The sequence below is a fragment of the Aptenodytes forsteri genome, unplaced genomic scaffold, assembly GCF_000699145.1.
Source record: "Aptenodytes forsteri isolate BGI_AS27 unplaced genomic scaffold, ASM69914v1 Scaffold320, whole genome shotgun sequence".
Taxonomy (NCBI): Eukaryota; Metazoa; Chordata; class Aves; order Sphenisciformes; family Spheniscidae; genus Aptenodytes; species Aptenodytes forsteri.
Genome location: NW_008794890.1, coordinates 3,491,880 through 3,505,204, shown reverse-complemented (window position 1 = coordinate 3,505,204; position 13,325 = coordinate 3,491,880). Strand labels below are relative to the sequence as shown.

At 50.0% G+C, this 13,325-nt stretch overlaps 1 protein-coding gene across 1 annotated transcript; it reads right to left on the bottom strand.

The window, feature by feature from the left end:
- Positions 1–1,462: 1,462 nt before the first annotated feature.
- Positions 1,463–12,591, bottom strand: PLA2G12B (phospholipase A2 group XIIB). Its single transcript, XM_009275089.1, has 4 exons — positions 12,357–12,591; positions 5,905–5,993; positions 4,142–4,307; positions 1,463–1,581 (listed from the first exon to the last, which is right to left on the bottom strand). Exons 1-4 carry the CDS (start codon positions 12,589–12,591, stop codon positions 1,463–1,465), a joined length of 609 nt encoding a protein of 202 aa, XP_009273364.1.
- Positions 12,592–13,325: the final 734 nt, after the last annotated feature.

Genomic DNA, 13,325 nt, shown 5'->3' with positions numbered 1-13,325 from the left:
TAATGGTGGGCTCTTGTTGTTTCAATCTATCTGGGGCCAGATGAATGTCTCATTGCTGTTCACTGTAAAGCAAAGATGACTGGCAAGAACAGGAATACGGGGCTTAAATAATTTATAGCTTTATGCATGCATTTAAACACAATCTAGAAGAAAAGTAACTAAGACAGACTCCTTCCATTCTTGTTAAACCACCTTTCTGTAGCCTTAACTTTTTTGTGGCAGATGGAAGAACATAACCATAAATATGTTTGCAGAAGACGCTAAAGTATTTATGTGGCATGGCACGCGCACCCAGTAGCAACTTTCTTTCAACAAGAAACACAGATGAAAGCTGTCTGCAGATGTTATATGTAGATGAAATTCCATACACCGCTTTAAATTCTAATTCTGCTTGCAATAAAATCTCCCGATAGCAGACGGAAGTATTAACCATGTTTTAGAAAGAATGCCGTCTGAGGCTGCTGATCGCTCCTCAGCTGGCAGTGTCTCTGTCCCACAGAGGTAGCATGTAAGCCCTACCACCTGACAGATAAGCCTCCAGGATTTTGAATATCTCATCCAAGGCAACTGTGAGCCTCCTGTTTCCCTCGTGCAAAAGATGGAGGTGGATACCCAGCCATTTTGTGTAAAAAGGGATCCTAAGGGAAAAGCTTTGTTAAATGATATAGGAGGAAAATAATTAAATAGATCTGGATGACACCGCAAGAGAAAAGCAGCTTCCTCTCCGGAGACTGTGGGAGACTGCTGTGATTTCACATCTCAGACGTGATGGGCTTTGGTCCCCTTCTGCCCAAATATGAATTGTGCCTGCATCATAAACACTTAAAGTCCTTCTCATGCTTACCAAGTCCCTGGATGTTTTAAATCGTTTCAGGATCCACCAAGTATTTAAATAAGCAGGGTTGTCAGGGTGTGTAATGATAGGATGGAAAATGTCAGGGATGGGTGTGAGCAACATACTGAAAGCAAATTACCCCTCTTCCTCAGTCTGTCACCAGTGGTGAAAAAATGTAGATAGTGTGTCCATGGACTGGGATTTTCAGGGGTTGCAGAAACCTAATGCCTTGCACTGCAAATTAGAGAGTTAAGGGGCGGGGGAAGCTAATACGTGTGTGTCTAAGGCAAACAGACAAGTGAAGCCCCTTGTTTATAACCAGCGCTGCATCCTGCTTGCCTCTCCTGATGAGTCTGTAGAGAAAATTGGCATCGGATCATTCAGGCTGATGGACTTGGAAAGGGGTAGGGCTGTTGAACTGCATCTGTGGTGGACAGCAGGCATCACTGCCCTATATCCACAGGCTGTCTCCCCTTTTGCTGCCCGCTGCCCAAAAGCTGTAGTTGATGTGTATTGCTTGGCCCAGGTCCCCCCATCCCGTGCTAGGCCAGAGGACTCATAGAAATCACTGTGCTGCAGTGGGGACGCTTGGCAGCAGGCTCATGGAGGCCGGGAATCTGCTCTTCCTCACAATTCATCTCGTTCTTCCTCGTTGCAAATGCAGGCGCTCCTTTGGCTGTTCATGAAGGGCCGGCAGCCCAGGGTCCAGACGGCATTGAACACTGTGTCTGCGACAGATTCACAAGCTGCGGAGAAGGAAAAGATCAGGCAGGTAAGTAACAAGTGAAAGCACCCTAGCCTGAGCCCTGCGCTGAGTTGTGTGGTATTTGCAGTTGGAAGCGTGGGCTGTCTTTTTCTCTCTGGGTATTGCATTTTTATAAATCCAGAGGTTCCCTTCTGCTGAACTGAGGGCTCTTTTCTCCCTAGGGTGGCACCAATCTGGCACTAACTTCTCTCCCCCCTAATCTCCCTCCTTTCTTGCCTCTCTTGGGCTTTTCTGGTTGATGGATCATTTGGGGCACTGCAGATAGCACTGTTTACCAAGCAGATTTCCCAGAAGACCTCCACAGCACTGTCCTTCCCGTCTCCCTCTCCCCACAGTTGCCTATAGCCACTACTAACCAACCTTTTCTGCTTTTTGGGAGTTACGATGCCAGCTGCCAGCCAGCATGAAAAATCCTACTGTGGTTGCAGCAGTGGAGCTGTTGATATGGTCTGTCTGACTCCTAGCCCCTCCTCTTCCCAAAACACAGGCCCAAAGTTGCTTGTCAATAAATAAATAGGTTAATACCAGGTCTTTTAGGGTTTACTCACTGGCACTAACATTGATTGCTCGCACGCGTAATAGATTTGGGAAGGCCCTGCCTTTGGGACTGTCTTCTCCTGTCTCAGTCTCTCTGATCACCTTGTTCTGCTCCTGCTGCTTTAGGAGTCTGCTCGGCTGGCAGGTGTTGGAGAGGCTGTAGTTGAGTCAGTGGGGAAATCGAGGCTTTGGTTAACTGGCACTGCTGCAGCTGGGATGTTTGTGCCCACGTGAGGGGAGTGCAGCTGCTCTTCCCCTGCCTGCTTTCTCTGAACTCCCGGTGACTCAGTGGAAAGGATCCCAGATAAGAGCTGGGATGGCAGTGGAGGAGGAGGACTGTGTGACAGGAGCTGCTCAGAGCAGCCCTGAGGACAGGGAGTGGCAGGTATAGAGCACAAGGCAAGAGGAGTAGAGGATGGTTCAGAGGTTTGTGTTAGCGACACTTGTGCCTCCTGCGGCAACCAAGTCAGAGATGCTGAGGAATCTAGTCCTGCTTGACTATAGGCAGAGGTGGCTTGGCTTGGCCAAGGAGTGTGGGCTCTGCTCCACCTTAACTCCCTAGGATCTGTCTGTTGGCCTCACTGCTGCAGGCAGAAAGGGAAGAGGAGGGATCTGAAAAATTGGCAGGGGAAAATCTGAAGAGATAGGAAGAGGTTGGCTGCACGAGGACCTGTAGATAAAGGTGACCATGAAAGATTGACTGTACTTGGCCTGTAGCACTTATATCTCAGTCCACGTCTTTGTTTTCTCTTGCTGGTCTGGACACTCTTTCTAAAGATTTATCTGTGACAAGGTAGAAAGCCATCTGCACTAGTACTGGTGTTAGGCAGACTTGCCCGTGTGTCCTAATCAGGCTGCACCTTTAGAAAACAAATGCATACTTAACTGTACCTTACAACAGGCTATTGGCAGCGGGATGAACCCAGAGGGGCTGGCTGCAGTTAGCTGTGAGAAACTCAGCAGCACCACCAGAGTTTTATTTGGCTTTGGGAATGGGCTGTTCTCAAGGGCTCTGCCAGGTTTTCAGACCAGATCTGTAAATATCTTTAACTGTTTCAGTGTTACCTGCCGTTGGTAAGTGTTATCTCTGCCTGTCCTGCATTACTGTCACACAGCCCCTCTGCAAGAAATAGGTACCTGCCTTACAGAGGATGGGGATGCTCTGAAATGGCCTTAGGAGGAGCAGCCTCGGGGAGGCTTTCCTGCCATGGCTTACCTCTGGCAGTGGCAGGGTAGATGTTTCCCCCTCCCCACACAGTGCAGAGGTGCTTGTTGTTGGCACAGAGGATCAAGAGGCAGGCTTGGCCTATCACATGCATAACCTTCATAGAGGTTACCAAATGCAGCCTTTACCAAAAAGCTCTTCTCAAACTTGCAGACTGAGGCTTTAAAAATTGGGCCCCAGGGTGGCTCTCGAGCTGCTGACACATGACTAGAGCTTTGTTAGCACGAGGGCTTCTGAGCAATCCAGATCTTCCCTGCAATGGATGAACCACCACCCACACTGTGGTGTGTCCCTGGTGCCATCGCCACCTCTTATCTGTGAACCAGATCCCAGAGAGCCCCTGTCCTTGGCTCTCCCAGTTTGTTGGCCCTTGGCCACATACAAGTTTAAGTGTGTGGCTTACTGGCTCTGGAAGGCTTTTTGATCTCCAGTGAAGGTGTTTGAACTCTCAGGGAGGGCATCCAAGGGTTGAACGGAATTGCTTCTAGGGGTTGTTTGTTGGGTTTTTTTCTTCTTTCCACATGTGTTTTGTAATGTTTTCCAAATGTAAATAATTCTAGGTGTCCAGTCTTGGGACAGAAGTGTGTGTGTGTGTGCAGATCTCAGAACCATGTGTTCTCACTCAGCTCTGACCCATCTGTGACAAGCACAGGACAGATGTGCTGCTCCCTACTGCAGAATTTTGTTTCTTTTGGCAAGTAAAGGGCTCCCTGTCCACACTCTCCCCTCCCTGCCATCGCTTGTTCCCTCCGCAGGGGATGCAAGCTGGGAAGCCTACCTTCCACCTTGGAGACGAACCCGAGGCTGCGCTTGAGGTCGGAGCAGATGGAGTGGAGGCACCAGCGGAACTTGGCATCGCAGCGGTATTTGTTGGCCCCGCAGGTGTCGTAACAAATGTCCAGCTGGTTACAGCACTTGGTCATGGCAGGGATGCCCAAATCTAGCTGGGGAAAAAGAGAAAAGAAGTGTCCCGTGGCTGCCTCCTGGCCTCAGACTCAAACAGCTGCAACTGGGTGAGGTTTTGCAGAGCCCAGCTGGCTGCTTCTCCAGAAGCTACCCCCGATAGCTGGACAGCAGGAGGGAGAACATGCTTCTCCCTCACCATGTAAAGAAAGTGGTGACAGTAATGCAGGTCCAATGCAGGATAGACCACATTCCCTTCTCCTCTGTCTGTCACAGGGGATTAACTTCTGGTAGAAAGGTGGGTGCCCCCTCCATGACCATTTGCTAGTTCTCATTTGTCAGAGCTCACCGGAAAGCTTTCTGTCCTCACTAGCAGGGGCAAAGGCCCATTTTCTCTTTCCTCATTTTCCCACAACCTGACAAGCCCTGCTTCTTGGCCTAATAAATCTGCTATAAGTGTTATTAATGCCTTATTTCTCACAGATGTGCTTGCAAGGCCAAGGACAAATACAGCTTGATCAGGGGAGTTCTGCTCGCTTGGAGATAAACAGCAAGCTTAGATAATAACCATGGGGGTGATGGGGCAGAAGGCCTGTCTCCTGGAGAGACTGGACTCATTAGCTTGTTATAAATTCTTCCTCTTTCTGGCCTTCCTCATGTAATATTTAGGAGATGAGTTTTTTCTTCCTTGTGCTCAGTGCTCATGACCGCCTGCATAAGGAGGAGGTACTGCAGAAATGCCCACAAGGTTTGCAATGAAATGTCATTTAAGGAACTGATCTAACATGAAAAATGGGCTGTAAAGAGAGGGTTTTTCAGAGCAGGAATCTGCCTAATTGCTGCACACTTCATGGGCAGCAGTAAAGCATAAGCTAAACAGTAATTCCTGCTCTTAAAGCTTCCTGGGAGTGCTTCTCCTGGTGATTCCAATATGATTTCATTAATTGCCTTTAAAATAACAAGTGAGTGCAGTATTAAAGCCTGCAGGTTTATTTCAGTGCTTGGCAGAGGCCAAAAGCATGGGAGGGGATGAAGGGCCAGGTATGGAGAATGCATTCAAGTACTGCTGTTTGCACATTATACTATGTCACTGAGCTGCCCAGCATTGAACGTGTTCCTAGTCCTATCACAAGGGCGCGGGATTGATCAGGGCCTTGATAAAAATGTGTTTCTCCACACTGGTGCTCTGCTTGGCCAGGTACCCCCTTTTCTTCTTCTAGTGCTAACCTGCTCAGTAAACTTTCTCTTTTGGTACCTACTGAGACAACCAGAGCAACAGGCCAGTCCTTCGTAAATGTAACTCTTGTCTATGTGATTCCTATTTCGCTGCCACCAGCAGCTGAGATCTTAATGCCTTCCTGACTGACAGTAAGTTAGGCAGTGCTCAGACTGACATGTTCACCTTGCTGTCGGCAGGCAGCCATGTCTTTTGGCAGTCCCAGGCAGATAGCTTGTCCCCTAGCACTACATAAGTGATATTTCCTCCCTTTTCCAGAGCTCTGGCTTCCACTCTGAAGAGAAGCCATCACACAGTCGGCGCATAGTACAGCTAAGCCTTTTCCCTCCCCAATATTATTAGCTGGTTACTGTGATTAGAGAATTGCATCATTTGGGAATGGTGGGTGTGGCAGTACATACACTTTCGGGTACCTTGAGCCCCAGAAAATAGGAGCTACAGCCGTTGGGTTCTTGGGGTTTGTAGTGAGGTCGTGGCATTGGAGCCTTCCCTGAGAAAGAAAGGAAAAATGTTAGGAAAGCCGATCTTCCCAAGAGTAGCACCAAAAAGCAAGGAGTGTCAGGCAGCTCCCCTCTGGTCTGCATCCCCAAACACTTCATTTTCCTCCAGGAGATGCAGGGAGTGAAGGATAGGTACTAGAGCTGGCTGAAACACTGGCCCTGCTCTCAGATCAGTTCTGTCAAGTCTCTAGAGCCTGACTTAGCTCATACCTCCTCTGGCTTGGCCATGGGAGCACTGTGTTGTGTGTGAACTGGGTCCTCAGTGCTTCTCAAATGTTTAAACTGGTCTGAGTCCAGTCCCTAGGTCTGGGACTCTCCCCAGCTCTTACAAATGGGCAAGTCCCTCTTTGCAGCATGGGGTTTTGCAGATGAGCAGCCCCCCATGCTAGAGCTAGTGCCTTAGACCTCCCAAATCTCCTAGGAGCTTTTTCACATGCTTCCTGAGAGCTCTGCACAGCTGGGATCACCCAGATGTGTTTTAACTCCTCCACGAAACTACTAGCTAAACTACTAGCTTAGCAAGGGGATTTCTTTCCATCCTCAGTTCACTCTCAGAGTGTCAGTGAGCTGTGGATCTCTGCAAAACTATGCTAGGCCTTGCATGTCTGATCTTGCTCTGAGTAGGAGGTTGTCTTGGTCCATTTTCTGCACGTGGTGATGCACTGCCATGTTTTGCAAGTAGTTGTTATGCCTTTATCTCTGCCTTCCCCTTAGTATGCTGCTTAATATGCATAGAGGAGCGAGAATTTCCTCCGTGAATAATTATTTACCCAATGTAGAAAAAGTCCAGCAGACAGTCAGCTAACAGAAGCTTCAGCAGCAATTTAATCTGTTTTACTTTGCTTTGAAGGTGTGCAAGCCCTCCTGTCTGCCTGCCAGCCCATCCTGGGGCTTTGTGCATGGCTGACAGAGTGCTCTGGGTGTGAGGGGTGGGCGCCCAGGGTTGGGGTGGAAACTGTCCATGTGGAAAGGAGATCTGTCTATTCCCTGCCCTGTCTCATCCTTTCTCTCATACCTACCTCAACTCCCAATCTCCATCTAACCTAACACCTCCTGTTTGGGAAGGACGAGTCACCAGGCTGCTTCTGTGCCTTGACCCCGCTGTGCAAGGAGCTTGTTTAAAGAGGATTCTCCCCTGGAGAAGTCGTGGAGACTGCCCCTCATGGAGTTGGGTTTCTCTGTATTGTCCCTTGATGTGTGTTCAGTGCTTGTTCTGTTTCTGTCCCAGCTGGGTTTATAAAAGGGAGATCTCAAATGCAGAGTGAGGCATTAAAACAAGACATTTGAACGCTGCTCTGGGAAAACTTTGTAAGCTGTGTGAATGCTCCAACAAAAACATGTGTGAGTTGAGCCTTCTGTAAGTCCATCACCTCTAGGGTTAAGTTACTGCTTCCCTGAGCACCGCTAGAGAATTTGTATAGACATAAAATAGATCTAATTTAGCCCTTCAGGCAGGGTTGGGTTCTTTTAAACTCAATTTCTACTGTTTTCTTCTTGTCAGCAGTGATAACCATTTAAGACGCTTCTCCCCTTTCTTCTGTCGAGGTACCTAAAGTACTGGTGGTTAATATAGCCATAAATGTACTGTGTTCTTGAGAAGACCTCACAGCCGAATGCCTCAAAAGGTCTTACGTAGGAATGTTCCCAGCACCTTCTAAATTAAAAATTGCCAGAGCGGTTTTGTTTAAATAGCCAACAAACTGAAATCCTGTCCAGCTGTGAGGCACCAATAGCCAATTTTCTCCAATCCTACAGAAATGCAGTATGCACCAAGGATTTAGCTGTCTGCAAGCCAAGATAAAGGTCTCTAGTTGACCTTACCACCGGGTGATGGCATTTGTGTGGGAAGGTATTTCTCAGTACAGCAGTTACTACTGCGTTTCTACCTTTTTGGCCCCTTTTGAATAGGTCAGATCTGCTTCATGCTCCAGATGTAATTTTCAGGTGCAGAAAGTATTGTTATTTTGCATAGGTAGAGCTGAGTTAACAGTAGACAAAGAGCACAAATCAGTTGGTTGCAGCACACCATCATTATAGGATTATCTTCGCCCCAAAACACAAGTTAAGTCTGTTGAGGTGTGCTGATGCAAGGTAATTTCTGAGTTCATGACATATTGCACATTATATTATTTTGGTGGTTATGCTATAGAGAGAAGGAATTATGTCTATATATGGGCTGAATCTATAACCCAAGGCTCCCAAGCAATATAATGAGAGGAGGGCTGCACCCAGGTCTTGGTGCAATTCACAGCCTAATTGCTCTTTTGGAAGGGGGTGAGAATTGGGACTCAGAATTCAAATGTTCCTGAACTGAGGTAGGAGGCAGAGGAAAGTTCAAAATCCAAGGTGGATTTTGCAGGATGGGGTCAAATTTTAATGGCTTGCTTGTAATACTGATGATAAGTTATGTTCCTGCAGCACATTGTCAGTTAATGGGATAAGGTGGCAAGTCAGAGTAGGAGACTGTCTGGGAACATGGAGATAACTGAGTTTCCAGAGAAAACCTTCCATTAAGCTGAAGTTACAGCTATTATAATGTCTTAGAAAGCTGTCCTGAGAAAAAAAACAACCCTCACATGAGAATTGTGATCAACAAAACATTGAACTGCCTTCAAGATACGCCCTTGTAGGAAACCTGCCCCCCTCCTCTCTGAAAAACAAAACTTAATCATTTGTAAAGTGCACCTTTGTGAACTCCTTCTCAGCTAGATAAAGTCCAAGACACCACAGTTAATCTCTCTCCTGCATCTTGTTTTCTAGCTAACAGGAAAACAAAAGTAAAGCAGAAATAATAGGTGTTCCTGACTCTACCGTGAGCATCGACTCAGTGCTCGTTATCATTTATTGCTTGCCCATCCTTACAGGCACATCTGAGATGGGGAAGGGACTTGGTGGGTCACACTGGCTCTTTTGCTAGCTGTGTTTCACCAGGGGCCTGTTGTGGTCTGTCTGCTTGCTGCAGGCCACCACTGGGGAGAGATACCAGAAGACAGCTGCAAGCACAGCAGGACCTGCCCAGCAGCACGCTGAAGAGCGATGCTGATGTGTAGAAGCACAGCGTTGCTGGGGAAGCCTGTTCTTTGGAAGAAGATATACTTCAGGCAACTGCCTTGTTGGCATGGCCTTAGAGGAGAACTGAAGTTGAGTTTCTAATGGGAAGCGAGTTTCCCTGATGCATTTTAATAACTCCAGGCTGCTGTAGCTGTGCCAAGAGCCTGGAAAACTGCCAGCTGGCTAGAACAGCTGCTGGCGATGCAGGAGGTCTCAGACACTGCAGTACTGGTACACTGGCAGGGGGAAGTGAATGTATTTCTGGGTAACAGGTGGTCTTCGGGCTCCTTGCTGTTTTGAGTGGTCCATTGTTATTTCTCTGCCCCAGGCAAGCAGGCTTTGGGCAGACGTTGCCCATACTTACCGCAGCCTTTTAGCACTGTGTTGGAGAGCCTGACTTTGAAGGCTCTATTCCCACAGCCTGGATGTGCCTCCTCACCTTAATCCCCTCAGGACCAAATGCTGGGCAAAACATTGAAGTCCAGCCTGGCCAGGCAGCTGAAGGAAGCTATCAAGGGATTTGCTGTTCAGGCTGTTCCCTGCCTTGGGATACCCAGAGAGATTTTGTAAGGAGGAGATATTTGTCAGCAAATGCTAGTGTAACCCTAATATCCTGATTTAAGGGAGTAATCCATCAAGTTGGTTGTTTTCAGACCTCACTAGCTGCTGAAAAATCAGGAGGAGAGTCTTACAGCCAGAACAGCCAAGTGCTTCGTGCTCAGCTGAAGATGGATGTGGCAATCACAGGTGAGTCCTGACCTTTATAGTGGCAAAATAAGCTATTATTGGTGTCTCTTGGATGAAATGAAAGAACGTAGAAGGCATAATTTTTGCTTCGTGCCTGGAGAAAAAGCAATCAGGTCCTGATTCAGCAGCAAGACGGTAAAGATGGTTTGTGTTCATTCTTCTTGGCACAGACACCTGGTCTCACTGGTTTAGGATCATCCCTGTATCCCCTCTACTTGCAGTTTGCAATGTCTGTGCTAGAGACCAGCACAGACAAATGGTCCTGGAAGGGTCCAGCAAGACCCTTGGAGGGGTGTGGGCAGCATTTCAATAGTTTCCTCCTTCAGCCAGTGATTAATGAGTTGTTCAGCAGAGGATGAGAACAGGGCTGACGATGTGCTTGTTTGTTTTCCTTTCTAAAGCATTTCTCCAGTAAGACACACGATGCTCTCAGAGGGAGCAGGAAGGCATTTGCGGTGCTCTGTGGAGATGCTCTTCCCCCTGCCCAGAGTGCAGGGCCAGGGCAGCGGGGACAGGGGCAGGGAGAGCTCCAACGTTGGGATGTGCCCAAGAGCAACGACTTCTCCAGGACTTGGTGAGTCCTGAGACTCCCTGAAATGAGCTCTGAATATCAGCCTCGCCAAACCTTGCCTCGGGCACACTGCGGTACCAGCCACATTTTGCCCACTACCAGGGATTTCAGTCCCTATGTTAAGAAGGGCAAGTCCCTTTCTGCTCTGAATTTGGAGCATGGTATGGACCTAAAGGGAGGTTGTCACACACAGCATGGTGCTGCCACAGTGTGGGCCTGGGGATGGGCTGCCTGATGGGCAAATGGCCTCATCCTGTGTGCTGGGGCAATGCCGTGGTGTGCATGGGGGTCTCCTCCTCCAGACACTGCACCCTGGGGCGCACACTGCCACCAATGGGCCCCACAGAGCAGCTGTGGCCCTCCTGAGCTGCTGCAGAGAGGCAGCCCTGGCTGGGGAGTGCCCTGGGGCCCCGGGCTGAGGGACTAAAGCTGCAGGGCTGAGGGACCAGGGCCACTGTGGGGCTGAGGTGATGGGCTGAGATGCCTGGCTCCCTGCAGGTCCGTGGGGCTGAGGTGCCTGGCTTGCCGCTCCCTGTTTGCTGTTAGCATGGGGCCTGGGGAGCAGAGCTGGCAGGAGCAGGAGGACAGATATGTACACATTATTTAAAAACAAAACAAAAAAACCCCAACAACTTTAAGGCTGATTTTAAAATCCCCTTGTGGCCCCCCTTTGGCTAAGGGTAGCCCATCTGCCCTCTCGCCCTGACAGGGAGCTCGGGTCCCAGCCCTGCACCATCTGTTTTTCCCGGCACCCTCACTGCTGGCCTGGAAGGGGTGGGACGTGCTTCCCTCTGGCTGCATCTGTGGGGGAGCATTACAGACAACCCTGTGCAGGCTGGAGAGGCGCAGCATGCAGCCCGCATTCTGGAAGAAACGGGATGCATACAGACTGAAACTGAGTTGGTGGGATTTCTCCAAAGCATGGAGTCTGTGTCTATGAAAACCAATGCTTAGGGAAGGAGAGGGGTTGAAATCGCCACTGTGCTCACAAGCATCTTGCCCAGGCCGTCACTACGGACGTGGGATGAAGCTGGGGGGAAAAGGGCTGACGGGCAGTTGTGGATGGGCAGGCTGAGGTGACAGAGGACAGTTATTGCTGTGGGGACAGTTGTAGGAGGCTGGGGAGAGGATATAGTCTGTAGGAAATCTTGCTGTTCCCAAACATGTTGTTTCAGCAGGTACCCTGCTGATGGCTGGTGCTGCCTGTGCCTCCGCCTGCCCAGCGCCCCACAGACCTGCACCACAGGGGCCTGCCCCGCTGCAGCTCTGCATGCCCAGTCCCCTGCCCTCCCTGTGCTCCTGCTGCCCTGCTCTCCCTGAGATGTCACCCCCTTTGTTCTGCCCCCAGGACAAACCAAACTCTTCCTTTTTGGTAAATCGCTCTAAAGTCCAAGGCAAGCGGCAGCTGCCTCATTCCACCTTGAGTACTAAAGGTTCCTCCATGGTGACAGCAGGTCTTGTTTACCTTCCTGTTATCTCCCCTCCTCCAGCCCACAGTATTAGCCAACTCGCAACTGCTGAATAATGAAACTCCGAAGGTTGCTGAGATTAGGGCCGCTGGCAATACTAACAACCCCTTCTGACTCAGGTCTGCACGGGCTGCTCGTCCTCCCTTCCGGGGCCTCGCTGCCTACCCTGGTCCTTCTCTCCAGGGGTCCAAGCAGCTGGGCAGCCTGGTTACCTATATGCCCTTCCTGTAAAACCTGTCCCCTCTCCTCTTGTCCCCTTACACACAGCACAGTGGCTTCAAGATCAGACTGTTCTTGGTGAGAGGCAAAAATGAGGGTTCAGTGTCCCTGTGCTGGCACTAGCAAAGAAGTTGTGACTCTCTGCAGTGACTTTTCTGTGCTGAGCATAGCAGGCGTCAGGTCATGGATAGGAGCTGTTGTGGTCTCGGGGAAGGAGAGTGCTGCAAGTTTCCACACAAGGGGAAAGAGGGGAAAGGGCAAGGAGAGAGGAGCCAGCAGGAGTGAGGTTCACTTACCGTATCGACATCTGTACTGACAAACGCCATTTTTTCCCCCAAGCAGTTCCAAGAAGGAGTCGAAGTAGCTGTTAACTGTTTCAAAGCTGTTCCGGATGGCCTCGATACCCCAGTCTGAATAGGATAACTCTGCTTGGGGAGCTTGGTGGACGGTGTTGTCCTGTGTTGTTTCCTCGGTGCATTGCCCTAAGCCCAGGGTCAGGCACAGAACCGCTGCCTCAAAAAGCAGGCGCATGCTGCAGTCCAGATCCAGGCCCCAGAGCCTTTGTCCAGGCAGATGTACAGGCAGGGAGGAGTGGGAGCGAGCTGTTGTGCATAGGAGGCAGGCAAGCACCCCTCTCCCCTGGACTTTAAACACTGCCAAGGGAGCCAGCATGAGGTCACCACAATCAGAGTGCAAAGTGCACCGTGGAGATTTGGACCAAGTTCGTCTCGCAGAGAAACACCGGGGTTTGAGTTTGCACAATCCCGCTGGAACAGGCTCAGCCCCTGCGGCACCAGGGCTTCAGCTTCCCCAAAAGGGACCGCTCCCTGGGGTGCTGAGCGGGGTCTGTCTGTCGGGGTTGTGTGGCACACAGGAGACCCTCCACCTGCCCCACCAAGGCACTGCATGGGCTGCCCCACTCTCTCCCCAACCTGTTGGGAGATGAAGAGTATCTCTTTGTCCAAAATTTCTGCTGCTCAGGCAATGGGAGTAATAGATCAGCAGCAGACTGAGGAGCACCCCTTGCCTTTTTCCTAGGCCTCCTTGGGCACATACTGGGGTGGGACGAGACATCCACCCAGCCTGGCTGCTACAGGGGATTGCTCCTAGCAAAACCTGTGGGACCGCAGGGCTGACACGCTTGTCGTGTGAAGGGGTTTTCCATGCCTGCACACCCAGAACAGGCTGCCTTGCAGAAGCACGCCCAGGACAGAAAAGGGTGGCAGAGCGCGCCGTGTCCTGCTCTGCGCCGTGTCCTGCTCTGC

Coding starts and splice junctions, on each gene's coding strand:
- PLA2G12B (XM_009275089.1), bottom strand. CDS start 12,591: ATGCGCCTGCTTTTTGAGGCAGCGGTTCTGTGCCTGACCCTGGGCTTA. Junction 5,994..12,356: donor TCAGTACAGATGTCGATACG/GTAAGTGAACCT, acceptor TTTCTTTCTCAG/GGAAGGCTCCAATGCCACGA. Junction 4,308..5,904: donor GGCTCAAGGTACCCGAAAGT/GTATGTACTGCC, acceptor CTTTTTCCCCAG/CTAGATTTGGGCATCCCTGC.